At 38.9% G+C, this 19,757-nt stretch overlaps 1 protein-coding gene across 5 annotated transcripts in view; it reads left to right on the top strand.

Annotated features, from left to right (window-relative positions):
• Window positions 1–19,757, top strand: part of LOC117304476 (S-adenosylhomocysteine hydrolase-like protein 1) — a 46,436-nt gene that overhangs the window by 3,877 nt on the left and 22,802 nt on the right. The window contains exon 1 of one of the 5 annotated variants that reach the window (XM_033788966.1): window positions 6,117–6,638. The exons of 2 other annotated variants lie outside the window; for them this stretch is intronic. In XM_033788966.1, the coding sequence (XP_033644857.1) occupies window positions 6,381–6,638 (258 nt within the window). In that variant the 5' untranslated portion in view covers window positions 6,117–6,380. Of the gene's footprint in view, window positions 1–6,116; window positions 6,639–8,079; window positions 8,681–17,256; window positions 17,437–19,757 lie in introns of those variants that run through there. 2 more of the 5 variants (XM_033788974.1, XM_033788992.1) reach the window with 2 other exon arrangements.

Raw genomic sequence — 19,757 nt, 5'->3', positions numbered from 1 at the left:
AGACAATCAGAAGTAGAGAAGTTACTCACCAAGGCCAATGAAGGCTCTGTGGTCAGTTGGTGGTCGGTCTGTTGTTTATAATGCACTACATGTATGTTGTAAACTGCATTTCTATTTATGGCAGTGATGTGAATCACAAGTGGAGAAGAAGTACAGAACTTGCTATCTCATTGTCATTAGGAAGTGTGATGAGATCATTTTGAAAAACTGTTATTTTGTCCAGTTTAGAACAAGGTGACTCTATTTTTATACATGTTACAGACCCATGTGTTTCAATCTTGTATCATGATACAGCATGTGTTCATAGTGCATGTACACACATGTAGGCCTATGACAATTTGACTACAGGTACATGAACAAGAGACAAATTTAGCAGCATAAAGACATGTCAAAGCTCTTAATAGCAAAAACATACACTGTCAGCCAATTAAAAAAAAGCAATCAGGAGTAAACATTTTTTTCCTGGAAATGTTTGCTTGTCAAATAAATCTGACCATCTGTGGGTCCTAATGTAGCTCATTGGACCAACAGTCTTGGTCATCATTCAGTGTACCAAATGAACCTTCAAATCAAATCAACCAACATTTATAAGAACATATTATCATACAATCATATATTCAGATTCAAACAATAGGATTTTACAAAACTGAAACTTGCAGTGTATAGACGATGTGACGTCAACCATAATATGATTCGCGCGCATACCGCCGGGCAAAACCTTTGTGTTTTGGCAGCCAGCCAGTGTTTTTACCATGACTACGTGTCTTTCTGCCTGGCGAAACATGACGTAAACAGTGTCAACAGAGGGCGGTTTGAATGTAAACATAGGTCACATCGTCTATAGAAACCTTTTTATTCAAATTTTACAATGTGTTTATTTCTCGCATGTCATGCCTGGAATGAGACATGCATGAGACATGCTGGAATTTTACATCCATGGATTGTATTGATTGTACTGCTGGATCACAAAGGTGAAGACACAGTTTGCCAAATAAATATCTGGCTGAAGTTGGCCATGGGATGTACATTTTCTGTAGCGATCTTCCGGTAAAATAAAAAAATTACACAGTTACCATACCGTCACTTTATTTTAGTCAGCATGATGCCATCCTGCCTTTGGGCTTTCCTTTTCAATTCATCTTTGGGGAAAAAACACAAACTATGAATAAGAAAAGGAAAATATTATCAATCATTTATATCAATCGTCTTCGTTTTGGAGACCCTTGGATGGACGAACTGCGAGGCTATTTTTCATTGAATTTCACAACCAGCAACCTGCGGAGTGAATGTGTTTTAATAAAATGTCAGCCGTGTTTACAGGGCATTGGCTCTGAGATCGCGCTCTGGTGATGAGCTGTGTGGATTCAGAGCCAGGAGGAAATCAGAATTAAATTGCTGCGAGGGGATGACAGATGGTGATAAGGTTTAACTCTGCTGCACACCAAATGATGCTCATTTTCTGTTCACATTTTAAAGCGAATGTGACATGCACACATGTGTGTAGGCTCATCTCATTGATGGACTCAAATCTAACTTTCAAGAAATACTGTTTGATGTTTTCTTCTTCTTTATATTATGTCTGGTAATGAAAAGATGTCTCATCATGAGTGAGCTACATGTAAATCACTGTAGCTCTCAAGTCTGCAGAAACCTTTTTAAAAACAGGGGAGCTTGCTATACGAACCAGAAACACAAGGGTTACCCCTATTCTTCCGTGATGGGGTTTTGTTTGCATGCACTATGGAAACGCTGTAGATTGTGGATCTATATGGAATAGTTTGCGGTAACATCACATGTAATGATTGTCTCTAAACGAGTTGAGGGGGTTCTTAAAAGAACCGTTGGTTTCAACTCGAAAACTTGGTTAGATGCCTCAAAGTAATGGCATTGGACCTTCTCTCCTTTCATACAGCACAAAATTGTGCATCTAGGGAGGACATTTATCCTTTTGATGGCAATTTGCAAACATAAACCTCTGGTCATAAACAATGATGAGCAACAATCCCTTGAAACGCTAATGATTGCACTTAGAATTTAAGGGCACTGTATTTAAGTTGCTTGTGCACAATGCACTTTAAGCCCATCATTCATGGCTTGTCAGCTCGAAGTAAATGCATTTGATCAGCACAGTACAATTACACTATTAAACAAGTTTTTTTTCCCTCCTTTTTTTTGGGGGGGGGGGGCGGGGCGATACTCCAATGTACTTTTCCTAGGTAGGGTCACACATTGGTAAATACTCAAAAAATAAAAACTTACTTCGTGGTGAGAAGGACTGCAGTTATTGAGAGGTTGAACTTTTTTGATAAAGGATTTCCTTCAAAGTGTTCAAGGGTTAACATAATTTTTTACCCAAAAGTTTTAATCTGAGGAATGATTCATGCGTGGGGGACGGTGTCCATTCTCGAATGCTGCATAACAGAGATGTGGTTGGTCCCCGCTGTCACCTCATTTGTTTGTTACCCACTCTGTCACCTCGCTAAACGAGGATGGGTTCAATGTTGTGTGAGAGTGCAGCGACACTCTCTGGTCTTTGCAGTCTTCTCAGCAAGTAGGTCTACAGTAGATATACTGTATTAAGATTTTCAAGGTACTCTTAAAGACTCACATGCCTGTATACTCTGTTTTTGAAAGGGCAAGGGCACTAAGGCATTTTCTTCTTGGTAATGGGCACACTATTAGGAAATTTTAAATTTCTACTAGAGCTTATCAAGGGCACCAAGGCAATAACCAGAGGGCATGGAGGCAGTCGCATTCACTGCCTCCATGAAGTAGCAGGCCTGGATTCAGTTGTTTGAATCTTTCTTTGGTAAACAATTGCTTTAAAGGCAGTGGGCACTATTGGTGATTGTCAAACAAAGACTAGTCTTCACAATTGGTGTATCTCAACATAAGCATAAAATAACAAACCTGGGAAAATTTGAGCTCAATCGGTCAATAATTTCACAAGTGACTTCTATGTTTTGTTTAAGTTACCTATAAATCAGTATTACGTTGGCAAAAACCTATCGATGGGGCTACCTTTATGAGCCTGTCAGCTTTCTCCAATTTGTCCTGAGTGGTTTCAACCTGTCATTAAGAGCTTGTGGCATACCGTGTTTATTAGTTTGGCATTCTTGATATTCAATATTGTATATTTCTTTCACGTGGAATGGCCATCATCAGTAGTGAGACTTGATAAATACCAATTTGTATCATATCGCACACCATGCAACAAACAACAACTGGGTTAGTACTCCCCTTGTGCATGCTCCATAGAGTATAAGGTTGGTACAAAAAGGTTAGCAAAAATCAAATAACAAATTAATAGTTTAATGGTAGAGCAAATATAAAAAATTGTAATGTTAATGACATTTTAAAAATGCTTTTCACATGGAGCTGCAGTGTACATGGTCGAAGTGTAAAATAGTTAATGGTCAGGGCCCAAAAAATATATAAAAACATGTACCAACCAAAATTTCATTTGTTGCATTTCTTATACTGAAAATCACAAGGAAGTTTGGTTGGTAATCCTGTTTTTACCAAAGCAAAAATTTCATGCTAAGCAAATTTTTGTGCTTAGCAGCTCCATGATGTTTAGACCAGAGCAGAGTCTTTCCCCAAGGCTAAAATGGCTTCCTGATTGCTGTACATTAAAGCTCCCTGATTGTAAGATGCAAGTTGCCAGCTCTGCATTGTGTAATACGTATGTATACTACATTTTGTCTCGAGCCTTGAAGGGGTATGAGGGGGCGAGGAGAGGGGGATACAAATAGGGGAACATGTGACCCATTAGTAACCGATGATCGAGGTTCACATGGGCTACCCTTGTCAGGTTTTATTTGTACATCATTTCCGTCACCTTTCAATGGGATATCATTATAACCCAGGATGTGATTCATTTATGAGGGAGTTTGCTGAAAGCTTTTTTTTTAAAAGTGACCTTCAGATATTGAGAGTGGTGACTATTTGCTCTTTTGTACGGATCCAATATGTGTAGAGCCTAGTAGACTTCATGCTGCTTCATTTGTGTTGTAATGTATCTGTGTTGATGAAAGTGTCATCACATTACCATGTTTAGTAAACAGAATGCTTCTACTCATATCAGTCCTCTTCCTAATTCATGGCTCTACACGCAATTGGCTGACCGTGCAAATGTCAAATTCAGGCCTTTATGGTTTGTTTTTGAAACAGCAAGGGCACCAAGACATTTCTTCTTGATAAAGGGAAGGGCACCCTAAATGAGCAAGTTGTAAATTTGTACTGCAGCATTTCAAGGGCACCAAGGCAATCTTCTTGGTTGCCTCTGTGTTATTAGGCCGGCGAATGGGCAGAATTTCTTGAAGCTTCTAAAACACACAGATTTGCCTGCCACAAATTAACCATGCCTCCTTTGATTGATTTAAAAAGTTCCCTCCTTCAGACAGGGTGGTACGTCAGTCAACACCCAATCTTTTGGACTCTGGCATGATTATGGTGATTAATGCCTGATCCAATGTAAACCTTAAACAGTTCATAGTGATTACATTTGTATCTAGACCTACTACCAGTAATATTGCAGTCCTCAGCCCAACAGAATCAAACAGTTTGATGTTGAGGGGTCACATCATTCTTGGTCACAGTGGTCAGGGGTCATCATTATCATGGTCGGTTGCACAGCAGGGATAGTAAAGGTTCATGATGCGTTGCTGCATCAGCAAATTTGCCTACTGTGCAAGTACCTGGGTTTTTTTTCCTTTTTTTTTTGTTAAACTGGGGGCATTCTGGACCTAAGTTTTGAAGTTTAGCCAAAGCACGCTGAATTGATATTGTAAGGTCTGTGGAATGATTTCTACTCAGTGTTTAAATTGGTTTTAAAAACCCTACTGTGCATGCTGGAGCATGCTAAATGGTTTCATATTGGTGTATTTGTGTGAATTGAATTGGGAAGTGTAAGAATTTTTGTTTAAATTCCTTCCTGCGTAAACTACAATTTACGCATAGCAGCATACAAATTGCACATATTGACCCAATATGCTACATGTACTCATGGGGAGTAGCTTGTACATGGGGAAACCATGAGTACGGAGCATTATAGAATGTACGTGTACACTTGATGTTATGATAATGTGCAGCTACTGTCACCGGCTGATATTTGCCTTGCATAGATAATCCAGGGCCCTACAGGATTTAAAAACATTACTTTAACAACAGCAGCTGATGGGGCTACCCTGGTAAAACAAGATAAACATAAATTGAAGTGTTAAAACAGAATTTGTAAGTTGTCATTTTGCAATAATCAGCTCTATTAAATTGGATGATGTGAGATCAATCCATATGCTGAAACCCAAATCTCAGGGAAATGACACAGCAGAGATTCACTGCAAAGTGTCCCTGGAGCATCCTATATTTATTAATATCATATCATATTAAGATGGTGGAGCATCACGCATGGCGGCAGTAAATACACTACATGGCAACATAAAGTATGACCAGGATAACAAGGTTTTATATCCTATAGACATATCCTATAGACACTAGATTAAGGCACTGAACAAAATAAAGAAATTACAATAGAAACAATAAAGAGCTCTGAACAGTTCAGTCTTCAAAAGTATGTCATGATTGAGTCAGACTTGCGGATTTCTGGGGGTTACATTCATGACCAAAACAATAAAAATGGTTTCACTTTCGCTCTGCAGGTTTCAATGTAGTACACTTCGTTTTGTCTGTAAACTACTCAACCAATGAGGTAATAGATTGCCCTTTTTATCAAGCCTATCATATATAGATTAATTTCTGTAGTTTTTGTTGACACTGTTATTTATAAACTTACTTTATGCTCAGAGTGAAAGACTAGCAGACAGTGCATACAAAAAAGGTGTTAGGTTCACTATAATATGTATCAGCTGAACAAAAGCGGTGATCATTTTGTGAAGATAAACATCAGTGTAAAGCCACTTTAAATAAAAGGGGCTTGGTGCATAGCCTGTCCACACATACGGCAGTGTGGGTAGAAGCACACTCATACATAAACCTGCAGAGCGAATTTCCTACTATACAACCTGTATGATCCATTGAAGGTCACGTACATGTACAAGTTTGATGGTCATGTACATGTTTGACTGTTGAAAGAACAGGCCCTAGGTGCTAAAGCATTGCCTGTGTGTTTAAAAACTGTCTCCTCCATACCTAGTACCCTTGATGATGATGTCATCATGGCCGGTGCCCCCACATGACAGGATCTGACAAAGAGAGGAAATTCACCGACCGAGGCCCCCCTAGGATTACTCTAGACAACTTCATTTTCAAGATCATTCACTCACTGGAGTGTTGCAGAGTTTGTGTGCAGTTTACCCACATTTTTAGAACCCATCTAATTTTATAGGCATAGTTTTTTGGGTGGATTCCAAAGAAAAGAAATGGGAGACAAAAGTAATAGCGAGTTTGCTGAGGCTGTAATGGAGGGGTTTTCCGAAGGCAGAGACGGCGGATCCAACGTTGATGGGGTAGTAGTCACTTTTCAGGAGAAGGATGATGTGATTTTACCCACTGAGTTTAGTGTGACACATGATCCCAGCATTGAGGCCGAGCCAGCCAAGAATGGAATAAGCGAGGACAGGCCCAAAGATAAGAATGGCAAGAAGAAAAGTGGCAAGTGCTCATCAGAACACAAAGAGGTACATGTAACTTATTTCAAGAGTAGTGCCCCTGTTCTTGCATTCATGACTCAAACTCGAAACTTGTAAATGGTAAAATGCTGTACAGTGTATACATGTAGAGGTGTACAGTTGTACAACGAACGTATACTTGTAGGATACATTCCGAAAGGGTTGAAACTTGAGTAAAGATTCTGAACAAACCAGTGTTTTGGAACTTGCGTGTCAGTCCATAGTAGACACAGTGTATGTGTAGTGGTGACGTACTTCTACTTGTAAGTGGATCATACTGTACTGGCTCCACAATGTAGGCTACCACTACCTGTGCGAACATAGAGCTAAGGGTGAAGAGTGGGAGTGATGTTTTACATGGCTGCAAGTTGGCATTGGTCTAAATGAAATTGTTGAGAGAGAAATATGCCCCCCATTGGAGGCCTTGATGCATGGTGGTTTCATCTTCTCTATATAATAATTATAAATGTCATGGTTGATCAAACTTGGCATAAATGTGGCTGTCGAATCATGTAGACTTGTTACAGTGTACGTATGTAAAAAATACATGTACATGCGTGTGTAGTACTCACAAGGCTCAATTTGCCCACCACCACTTGGTTGAACACAGACAGATTTGCTATCGCGGGTGAACCTATGCAGATTGACATGGCGGTGCTCTGCTAACTGAGCATATCCCTATAATGTTGGCGTTCTCATTTTAGTTTGGTTAAGTCTTTGGTTTCAACCTGTTCTGCCGGGATAGGCAAGGATCACACCAAAGTTTACGATACCACCTGACACGTCAAATCCGACTTTCAAAGGTAAAAAAAAAAATCACTGCGCCCTATCTACCAAGGCGCCTTGTCTGATAACGATTGATTTAAAAATGTGCCAAAAGTAATTGTCTCCCAAAATGGTGACATTGGAAGATGCACATTGTACACATCATGACACTACTAGAATCTCAAAGTTGTATTATTCTTGATTAATGTCGTATATAATTTAATGTATCATGTACATGTACACAGTCATCTGTAGGGATTTTAATTATATACCTAACCTTACAGTTATATGATGGTCAGATTTACATGTATGGCTTCATTAAATAAGTCGGACTTGTTTTGCACTCTAGTCTTGCTCAGCTGCAGAAAGACATATTTGTTTCAGAAATAATTCCCTTAGTGTCCACTTTGCCATTCTGAATGGATACTGTTTACAGTGAAATTCTCAAATGTCATAAATTCCCATTCCTCGGTATGCAGAAAACATCAATCTTAAGTTACGTGTGTATTTACATTTAAAAAGAAGAAAAAAAGAAAAGAAGTGTGGGTTAAAAGATGCAAAGAAACTCTTCACTTAAAGTCCTCCCCCGGCTAAGGCAAGATCAGATTGCTGCATCCGCTCATCATTGGGAAGAGAATGTAGTATCCGTACAATCTGTCAAACTTGTGAAGATGCAGCAGCGATGATGATGGTGCCTTTGGATCCAGATCTCATCTCGGCGAAACATCTTCACATTATACATCCAGAGTGATAAAGAAGACGTACCTAATCGAGTTGTATCCTAATTATAACTCTGCTGTGGAGATTGTCAGCAGACGATGGTGATGTGGCCCGTGGTTTCGGGGACTTAGTAGTGAAGTCACTTTTGCTCGCCATCGATGTTCCACTGAGTCAACATAATAAGTTCCTTCTCGCACAGAGTTCTTTTCCGTCAGGAAGGGCAGAGTTTCTTTTCAGAGAGTGAGAGTTGGAGAGAGAAGGCTTCTTATAATTAACAGTGACCGTTCTCTTCAAGCCACACTGCTTTTTTCCTGGCAGTCTTCGCACCATCTTTCTAAGAACTGTTCCAATCAGTGAGGTACATAGTAATTGTCTTACACTGATGACGGATCGTCATGGCAAAGTCCAAGCCGTTAGATAAGCCACCAGAATGGGCCGTGCCAGTCGCCCTCCATCTGGGATTATTTGGTGTAGGGATCAAGGGAACTGAGCCACCTCCTTCTGCTGCTGTGATAGCAGCCACCAAAGAAGCCTTTGTGGAAAGAGAACAAGCGTCACAATCACAGGTAATGTGGTCATTCAATTGCAGAGTGTTGTGCCCACCGTGCAGAGCTGTTAATTTAACGCATGTGTAGATCATAATTAAAGCATGGAGAAAGGAAAAAGAAGTATTGTTTAATGGTAGAAGTACATAAAGTTGATATAATTTTTTAGGGTAGGTGAGGATGGGCAGGGAATTGTGAGTATGAAAAGCTACACAATTGTGTGTAAATCCTGATACAGTCCGAGTCGTTATAATGAGTAATACGGCAATGTGTTTCATGTGGTTCTAGTCCCGATCTTGAAACTTTTGTCCTTTATGAAGGTACATCAGCATCATTGTTTTTGTCTCCAGATGGGTCGTAAACTAAAGCCGTAGGACCAGGTGTGCGTTGTGTAATAAAGAACCTAGTTACCCTTATCACTACAAGAAGGGTTTGCACCAGTGTTTGTTTCAGTGGCTGGTGAGTGCTCCGCAGCACCTTAAACCCTTATATGGTGCTTCATGTACATTTTTTCCCCCTTATTTTTCATCTTCTCGTAATTCATAAACTTCAAAACCTTTGTTTCTCATGTTTGGTCAAGTGCCTTCAGCACCTTTTTGGTAAGTGTGTTTGTGCGCTTCATTAAACACCAATGGTATTGTACACAGTGTGTACATTTTTGTGTCATGATATTGCTCTATGGTATTATCAGTAGAGTGGGCACATCATAACAAGGGAAGACAAAAAGGAACAATATTGTCCTTACAATGGAAGTCTTTGTTTTTTTATGTCCACCGTTTGTCTTGTCCACTTCCATAGTAGTCTATGGAGAGTGTCACGTGGACAAGGAACAAAGGAAAGTCCCCGCAACAATGGCAATCAATTACAGGCCTAATATATACAGTGCAGACTGTCTTTTAATATTGTCTTGCTTTCATAAGCATTGATTCTTTTAAGTTTTACTATGTACTTGTATATTCACAAAATGTTGTTGACAAGATGTTTACTGTCTGCTGCTTAATGGTGGTTCCTAAGCCCAGCTTCAGGGCTGAATACGTATGTAAATTCACTTCAGGTACGATTCATTGGAGTGCACGACTAACTTGAGAAATGCACTTCATGTATTGTTGACCTTCCGGAAATTACTAATGGAAATACATGTAATATAACAATATGGCAATTTGTGCGAGGTTGCTGCAAAGGTTGTTATCCTCTGTCAATGTTAGTCAATAAGCTGGGACTCATGGGAGCTAATTGGCATGCTCTTAAGCACCGAGAACATCTGCACACCCCAACTAAATGTGCAAACTATGCAACAAAAAGTACACTTTTGTTGTTCGTGGGAAATTTGTTGACTTCTCTTTATTTTCCGATTGATTGGACAACTTGTAATAAACTAAATTACTCATTTCACAAAAACCATCAAGACAACACACCATTTATAAATGAATCTTCCAGAATGCACATAAGTGCATTTAAAACCAAGATAGACACCAAGTAGAAAACATTCTGAAGACCTTGTTTCAAAAACTTAAAACGTCCTTTAGCCAGACTTCTCAAATTTGGGTCCCGAATGCCGCACAGTTTTGACAAATCCTAGGGAGAATCCTGATACACTTGAATTGTCAAACTTACATAAAAAATGTGGATAACTTACATAATGGAAAAGAAATGAAGCAAAAACTCCTGAATCATAAACATTAAAGGCAGTGGACACTATTGTTAATTACTCAACATAATTATCAGCATAAAACCTCACTTGTTAACGAGTAATGGGGAGAGGTTGATGGTATAAACATTGTGAGAAACGACTCCCTCTGAAGTGACATAGTTTTCGAGAAAGAAGTAATTTTCCACAAATTTGATTTGGAGACCTCAGATTTAGAATTTGAGGTCTCGAAATCAAGCATCTGAAAGCACACAACTTCGGCTGAGAAGGTTTTTTTTCTTTCATATTTATCTTGCAACTTCGTCGACCAATTGAGCTCAAATTTGCAGGTTTGTTATTTTATGCATACATGTATGATGAGATACACCAAGTGAGAAGACTGGTCTTTGACAATTACCAATAGTGTCCAGTGTCTTTTACTATACATGTAGTATCCTTTGTACGGTCTGTTTCAGTCTGAGATAAACCCCAGGATTTGTCTGCAGTTATAATAATATCTTAAGAGGATTAATACTGAGTGGATGTTTCTCCCTCAACCCCCGCCGCCATCATTAGACCTGACACAACAGAGTTTGAGAGTCCGAGATGAGTATCCCGATATGTGACTGTTTGTTTTCAGAAGCTTCTATCTGTGTGGGTCCACAAAACTGGGATGATATTAAGAATGTGTACGTTTGGCATTCCGAGATGCTGCCTAGAAGTCTCTTAAATTAACGGAGGATGATCGATTATGGCCATCAATCTGAACCTCTTTATCATCATAGATCAGAGGATAGTTAAATGTGTCAGGAGCAGTGAGGCTCCGGTGGTGAATAAGGCGTCGGCTTTGCTGAAGGAACTTTGCAGAAACTGCTGAGTTCCCCATGCCTTGCTAGCGTATTGGGATGATACTGGTGAATTGTATGCCGATACAAGCAAAATTTGGCCGATGATACGCCAATCAATTTTTCGAAAATTGTATAAAAATAATCATGAGGAAATCAATATAGAATGCTCCAGATTACACAGTGGCTGACTTTTCAAACCAAGATAAGCACTAAGTAGAAAGACCTTGTTTTAATTGAATGTGCTTCAGCCGAACATCCAAAAAAGTGGGTTAAAAACTACAGTTTTTGCAAAAATTCAAAGGAGAACCCCGACTTACTGGAAACCAAGATATTATTGTGAAACATTTCATAGTACATGGAGGGAGCAAGAACATAACACTGAAATTGAATTTGCTTTGAAGTTTTCTGCCAGAATTTTTTCTCCAGAACTGTTCCTTTTTGCTTTGGAATAGTTGCTTCAGCTGCTTATCTTTTTAACTGGGAAGGGGAAGAAGGGGGTTGCTGTGGGTGGCAGAGAGCGTGGGTGGAAAGGGGGCATGTAGTCATGCTTATTGGGGCGTGTATGTCTGGCTGAGCAGTACTGAGTTCTTTGGGCAGAGTGTGACGTGAAATCCTTGCGTGACTTGGTATGACTTGGTACATTGTATGTTTGAGCATGGAGAAGATGTACTCTTGTCTGTTTGCCTGTAATTGAAATAGGTGTAAAAATGTACCCTGGTTTGTAGGCTGACTGGCTATACATAACAATGGGAGACTTATGGGCGGTTCTTTTTCACAGTTCTCGCTAGTACTGCAAAAAAAGATTGATATGTCCGCTGCTGCCAGTGTCTCAAAAGTCTCCCATTGGTCATGACTTACACCTGTTGAGCAGCATGACATAATTTTGGGCTGGGCTAGAGTTTAAGCTTTCTGCAAGACCAGTTTCTTAGTTAATTTCCAAATCGCTTCATTACAAAACCTTAAAAATGTTCAGAAACACGCTTGTGTTAACTATTGTGATGGGGACCCAAGACCAATTGTGCTATCTTTACATTCCAAGCTTGCTTAGGGAAAGACACCTGCAACCTAAAAAAAAAAAAAAAAAATGAAGATGCACACACTTTGGTATGCGCAATTTGTGTCTGGGTGTACACTGCACAATTTATCCATGATAAATAAATACATGTAAAGTACCTAATGCATGAACCTGTGAAATACATAATGATAGAACGGCTGTCTCTGCAATCGTCCACTTGTCCGAAGGATTTTCATAGGCTAAGGATAAGGCTCTTCACAATCGCTCCATCAGTTGCAGGGAAAATTGCATCATGTTGCATTGTAAACGTACACGTACATCCATCATTGGGGTATTGATTTTTTGCTCACAGTGTAGAACTGACCTGTAACAATGGCAACATATCTTTTCTGCCCTATTAAACCAGACCCAAATTCAATCTGTATAATTCACTTATTTATTTACCATTTACGCTTGTATGCACGTTATACATGTATGCGTATAAATCATGGTATACATGTTCGCGTATAAATGCCAATTTATGATAACATACATCTCAACACCATGCAAAGCTTCAAACAATACTTATGATAACATATTTTTCTTTAAAACTTTCCGCAGACACACTTTTACAATAAAGTCTCATATTTATTCTTGCATTCTCGTTTACCTTGTATACAGATTCAAAATATATTGCTTGCGTATTATGTTAGTTTCACTTTCTCTGTGTTTGTATATTTATATTTGTGTACCCGAGCAGTTTTATAATTGGTCATTAAAGAAATGAAGGTCTACAAAGTAATTCTCTGTGTGCGTACATGTCCTTGTTGATTCATACTGTAGGTTTGGTGATTGGTCACTGTTGTCCTTGCCAATAAAAAAAAGTGCAAAATGATGTATTCACCAACAAATTATCCAGTTGTAACAAAATAATTAATTACCCACACGCACTCTGTACATGGGAGACGGCATAGCAGACTTGTAGTAATGAACATATAATGTACAATGTACATGGAAATTGGCTGCAAAACGTGTAGTACAGAGCTATTGTGCATTGCCTCTTTTTTAATTAAACAAGACTTGTAATGGTGATTGATTGATGAGGTATTAGTAACTTGATGGTCTTGTGTCACGCTCATACCACAGTGGCAATTGTTGATGATGCATTCTTTTGAGACTATAGTCTCGATACGTCCACGATATGGAGTCAATGCACAGGACATGACCTGCTCGCAGTTTGACCCACTACCTTAAAGAAGTTGATCTTTATCTTTATTTTATATTAATCCAGTAATAGGATTAAGACCAATCCTTCAGTGTAATCCTATCAATATGCAAGGCCTCTCATAAAGCAGGGATTAACATAAACCATGACGGGAATTCAATTTCACAGTAGATGTTAAGCAAACATATATTACTGCTTGATACACTGCTAAGCAACAGTTTGCAGGAAACTAGTCATAGATGAAATTAGTCATCACATGCACTGGCACATGTCACTAGGTTCAGCTACATAAGCGAAGTAGGGTTTGTGTTCAAGAAACGTTTTAACTGTAAGCCCACCATATCTAAATTGATGTATCGAACAGGAATTTTTCCTGCTCACTTACACTAACGTACAGATTGTTCACTTTTAGGAAACATTGAACCGATTAACTCTTTGGACCTCTCTGCCGGCAGACACTTGTAGATGACCCCGACTAAATATTTACCGACATCATAAAATTATATCAATTTGCTAATACAACAGTCAAGCAACACACACAGGTGTGCGTAAATTGTTTACTTACTGATCATGCAAAAAGGGACTTTGTGGAGCAGATTCTACAAACATACCAGGTGAAGCTAAGTTCACTGGGTGTCTTTGGTTCAAGGGATATTGTTGGGCAACATCCAGGATTTTGATCCAGTATTATGTAGGAAATTATCATCTGTTTCTGTGACCTCAATTTGGCTTTTGCAATCAGCATGTCTGCGACACTGTGCTGTATTGTTGTGAAGCATAGGTGTACAAATATAGCATGTGAAGCTAAGTTCACTGCGTGTCTCTATGGATCAAGGGATATTGTTGGGCAATATCCAGGATTTTTATACATACTTGAAGTAAATGAATATACTGTTTTTGTGATCTCAATTTTGCTGTTCTACATGTACCTACACCGTTTGTCTGACCTGTGCTGTAAGGTCTTGACTCTAATTGCAATTTGATATCCATATTGATTAGAAAGTATGAAATGAAAATGCGTTTAAATTTAAGCAAAGCAAAAACAAGTAAAAACCCACAAATTACTTTGAAAATTAATGTGTTTTTCTTATCCAGGTTTTGATCTTAGAATAAGATCGTGTCTATAGTAAACGACCATCTGTTTTTGTAGCCTCAATTTGGGTGTTCTATATTGCGCCAGGTTGTTAAATACAATTTGATGTAGCGATCAAAAGGTCGTTGAAAAAAATTGAAAAAATCAAGAAAAAAAACACACCAAAAAACAAATTACTTAGAAATGATTCTGTTTCGCCAAACAGTCATTTTGGACATCACTCATGTGTGATTATCGTTATTTTTAATATGAATTATTATAAGCTTCTTTTTTTTATTCAATTTTTTTGAATTTGACTTTGAGCATTTAAGCATTCAATTGAATCTGAGGATACATGCGGGCCTGATGTACTTCTTGGTATGTATTCTACAAGAGAAACTTGTACTGGAACATCTTAAAGGGCACCAAGGCAATGACCAGGGACATGGGGAGCAATGTCCTCCTTTGCCTCTGTGAAGTATCAGTTCTGTCCATCGTGTTTGTACGTCATTGATTTTTCTTTTTAAAGAGAAGATTTGTTTCCGCCGTGTAGTCTTTCAATCAATTCACTACGTATGAACCAACCTGTGAAAATGCTATCGGATTCGATAGGAGTAGTTTTAGTGGGAAAAAAACAAGGAAACAATGATATATGTGTTTGTCAGGGATTGTATTTAGGATCTTGCATTCTGTATACTAGGTCACTTATAATGGCATTATATTATTTCTACCTTATGTCTTTTTTTTTTCAAAGAATTTGTTTCCACTAACACATTTCCACAAATAACTTAGTTGTAGATGCATTATGAAAGACAGAAATTGTTATTAGTAATTATCTTCATCAATCGGGGTCCAATTTCATAAAGCTGCTCTTAAAAGCAAAAACTACATGTACCTGAGCACAACAAATTTATGTTTACAAGAAGTTTACCAGTAGATTTAATATTCAACACAAGTCACAAATGAGTGGTATCCTACTTACAAATGGTTTGCTATAAAACAAAAGTTTTTGTAAGCAATATGATGCTTTAAAGGCAGTGGACACTATTGGTAATTACTCAAAATATTTATTGGCATAAAACCTTACTTTATACATAGAGTTATGGGTAGAGGTTGATAGTAGAAAACATTGTGAGAAACGGCTCCCTCTGAAGTGGCGTAGTTTTCGAGAAAGAAGTAATTTTCCACGAATTTGATTGCAAGACCTCAGATTTAGAATTTGATGTCCTGAAATCAAGCATCTGTAAGTGCTTTGTGTGACAAGGGTGTTTTTTTCTTTCATAGTTTTAGCAGACAATTTTGTTCAGCAACATGAAATTCCGCCCAGGCCTGACTACACAAAAAAGTCTACCACTAAAGGTATCCTATTAACTCTGTGTACCATTTACATGCACCGTATACTATGTTTTAGTACACAAGTCACACCTTTAATATCCAGGAGGCCATTAAATTGTATGTGACCCAAGATGAACTTTAACACTTGAGTAATTACTCTGTAGTAGCTTCTTGGCTGGCGGCAGTTTAAGACACCACCAGCTTCTCCCTGAGAGTGTGAGAGACCGCTGTGGCCAGATGTGTAACACTCAGCACTCCATACACATCAAATTCTACACTGGACAACATCGAGATTGAATCAGCGGTCAGCTGGGATTCGGGTTGATTTTAGTTGTCTTCAAAATCGGACTTCTTGTACTGAGAGTGGCTTGCTTGCCTGCCTGGCAGCGTTCAGTCCCTAATGAATGGTGATACCCGCTCCTTAAGTGAATTGACTCCTGGCAAGTGGCAGTGAAAACAGCAAAATAACATGTTTTTTCCCTGATACTTTTTTATTTCATTATTTGTTGAGCAATTTCACAGACGAGTTTTAGAGTATTGGCAAATTAGGCTGGCTAGTAATTTACAAATTCCAAATCACTGCAAAGGCAATGTGACTGCATTGCACACAAGCCCTTGAGTGCAGTGTAGAGCAGGGCTGAGTTTCAAGGAGCTGATTAAGCACAAATAAAAGCTATAAATCACAACATGATTTTGCTCACTAACTATAAAGTTACCAGTGAAAACACTACATTAGGTATATATATACAAGCTGTGTTTTGTACCTCCATTTGTGACTGGTTTCCTGCTTATTTTTGATAATATAATAACAAAAAAATGTACTTACTTTTGATTGTGAAACAGGCAATAAAATGTAATTGGAAATTTTGCAACTATTCTTTAATCCAGTGGAAATTGTGCGAAACTTTGGTGACAACTTGTTACTGACAAGATTTTTAAAGTCTGTCTGTATGGAAATGCTGCTTTGCAAACATGTTGAAACAATTCACCAAACTTGTTTTTCCACTTCAAACTTTTTAAAATAAGTGTTCAAAAAGAGGTTCCAAATGAATTTTTTTAACTTTGTTTTCATAACTATGACTAATTAAGAATGATTAAGCTTTGCTAACTGCATACATTGTCAGCCCATCCATTTGCTGAGATTCCAATTATTACCCATCCCGCAATTTGTTATATATTTTATTTACGCAACATATCAATCAACCACTGCCTCATTAACGAAGGCAGAACACGGAGGAGGACTACCAGACTCTTTTTCATCCTGGATGCTCGTGCATCGTCCTTGGTCTGATGTTGTTGCCTTAAATTATGCTTCTAAAGCCATTATGCAAGCAATAAACAACAAGACGGGTCTCCTTGCATGCTGTGCACACGGAAACAGCGCAGCAAACATACAGCGTAGGAAGAGCTTAGTGTTGTATACTGCATCATCAATACGTCCATTCCGATATTTCTGTCAATGCGGGATTTTTACTCCAGGGTGTCGGCACGGACAGGGTGGGAGTGAGTGAGAGAGGTACTAGTGCTGCGTGGGCAGTGCGCATAAATACATGATGTAATTGCCGGCATGTGTGTGTCTTGGTAACATTTTGCATGAAGCTCTGTGAGTCAGTATAGGTGGTCATTGGTCAGCCGAGTTTGCGTACGCCATGAGCTATTCCTCGAGTTATCAGCAGGTATGTACGAGATGTTTTCCCCACGTTTTCACTGATGTATTCTGACAATAGTTGTGCTTGTTTTGACGTTGTTGGTCACAAATAATTTAGTTTGTGCGATCATGTTGAAATACTTCTGAAGTAGTTTCAAGATGTGCACAGAACAATTGGAGGTATCTGAAGTGACGGCTAAGGTTGTGGCTTGCCGGTGATCTGGCTACTGGGTATAACTGCCCAGATAAGTTTTACTGGAGAATTGTAGTTCAAGTCAGCAGCTATAATATCAGCGAAAATGTAACCATCGAGTAATTGGTAGTTCAATCAGGGAAGTTACATTAATAGACTGTATTGAATATGACGTCACGCGGCTCAAATATCTGACCTACAAGATGGCGTCTGTGCGTGTGTGTGTGTGTGCATGTGCCGTAGAAATCAAACTGGGAATGTTGCGTGCTGCATGCTTCGATGATTAACGCGTTTGGACGCGCATACGGTTTGCCCTACAAGATAGCGACTTTTCATAGCAAAAAGGGGTTATTCAATATGGTCTATAGTATGTACATCATAACTATTCAAATGACAATGTAGGTGACTGTTTGGTGGCTGTGTTAGATTCCATTGTTGACATTATTAGTTTATATGATTATTTAAGCATTCCTTCCTGTCCAACCAGTATACCTATTGTTTTCTGTGTGGTTTTGAATGGTGTATAAATAAACAATGCCAGCCTGCAGTACAGTAGTTGTGGGTGTTCTTTGAACAGCTCCCATTGGTTTTGTACACACCTTCCAACTGGAAACTTTCACCCAACTAGGCATAGTTCTCTTTTGTTATCATTTAGGTTTCCTGGTTTGTGTCTACCACATACTGTACCCTCAGGCACAATGCCACTTGAAGGATCTATAGTACAAATGTTCTGCAGAGAAAGCCTCTGTATTCGGTGTCAGGAAATGAAGTGCATCCAGGCCTTCAATTTCTTGTTTACAACAAATTTTTGATATATTAAGTTATTTTTGTTTACACACGGACATAGAAAATAAAAACTTAAAATTGATGGCTATTTTTCCAGTCTGTGTGCTTTTCATGAACATTTACTGTAAGAATTTGGGCTCCTATAAAAAACAAGAGTTTTTCAGTTCTCATTCAAATCTGGCTGGATTGCCAGATGACCTGCTAGATCACAGAGTTCCTTCCTCTCTGACCATACAAAGTGAACATTAAGCTGTATAAACGTTTCTCACATCAAGCTCCCTTTCCCTCCACCCCTCCCCCGAGATTGATTCCAGGTGAAACTAGAATTGCCTTCTCTTCTCAGTCCGAAGAGGACTGTCTTGATGCTCAATCATGCATCCCCCTGGTGGCTGGACTCTCCCATGCATCACAGGGGCCTGCTTTGCAGAGAGAGGCTGTTCATTACACAGTTGTAATGAACGATCGCTTTCTGCGAAATTATGCAGAGCCATAGTTTACGGGGTCTGTGTTCATTGCGGAGCAGCATTGGGATGTACTACATTTACCTCACTCCTGGAGGAGCCACGCTACGTACATTACCTGAACCCGGCACTATAACTTTATTATAAATGTTATACATGCACCACTTGTTATGATGAGATGACGTGTGCCTTCTGTCATTGCAGAGAAATCTCTTTCTGGAGTCCACTTATAATTTGTGGACAGAATGTAAATTGTGTAAAAGTAGTTGAGACATTTATGGTCAGTTACATTGTACATACTGTGTACATGTACATCAAACCTTGAAATAACCCAGGGAACCCACAGCAATTGTTGTGGTGCCCTGTGCTTTTGCAAAGTTCCACTAAGTTGAAATGTTCCGTATATAAGTACTCCGATTACCAGAGGAAAATTGCTGTGCCCCTTCAAGCCCTGGCTTTCGTTGTAGCACATTTTGATTTTTGAGATTTAAATCAATCAAATGAAAGCTCTCTCAGTCATAGCATCAAATGGAGATAATACTTTCTCTAAAAAATTTGTGGTGTCTTCCAACAAATTTGATTTTTTAATTTAAAAATTATGTTAATTTATGCACCTCATTAATGAAGCAAAGATTAATTAATTGAATTGCTTTGGGAGCATTTTTCAAAGTAGATGGTGAACCAATTTCAGCACTTTTCTTGATGGCCATTTGCCCATGAACAATGCCAATGTTATTAGAATGGCAACCGAGGCGTGCGTTGTAGCCTCGGTTAGGTCGCTCGCTGGAATCAGTTGTTCTGATCAGAGAAGCATTTCCTGCCATAATAGCAATGTACGTAGACCCTTTGCTCCTTGGGCCAAGGAAGGAGCCTAGTGGGCCACCAGACAACAAGGGGCCTGCACGTTGG

The sequence above is a fragment of the Asterias rubens genome, chromosome 2 (assembly GCF_902459465.1).
Source record: "Asterias rubens chromosome 2, eAstRub1.3, whole genome shotgun sequence".
In the NCBI taxonomy this organism is placed as follows: Eukaryota; Metazoa; Echinodermata; class Asteroidea; order Forcipulatida; family Asteriidae; genus Asterias; species Asterias rubens.
Note: the sequence above shows the minus strand (reverse complement) of the source record. Positions and strands in the feature narration are given on the sequence as shown.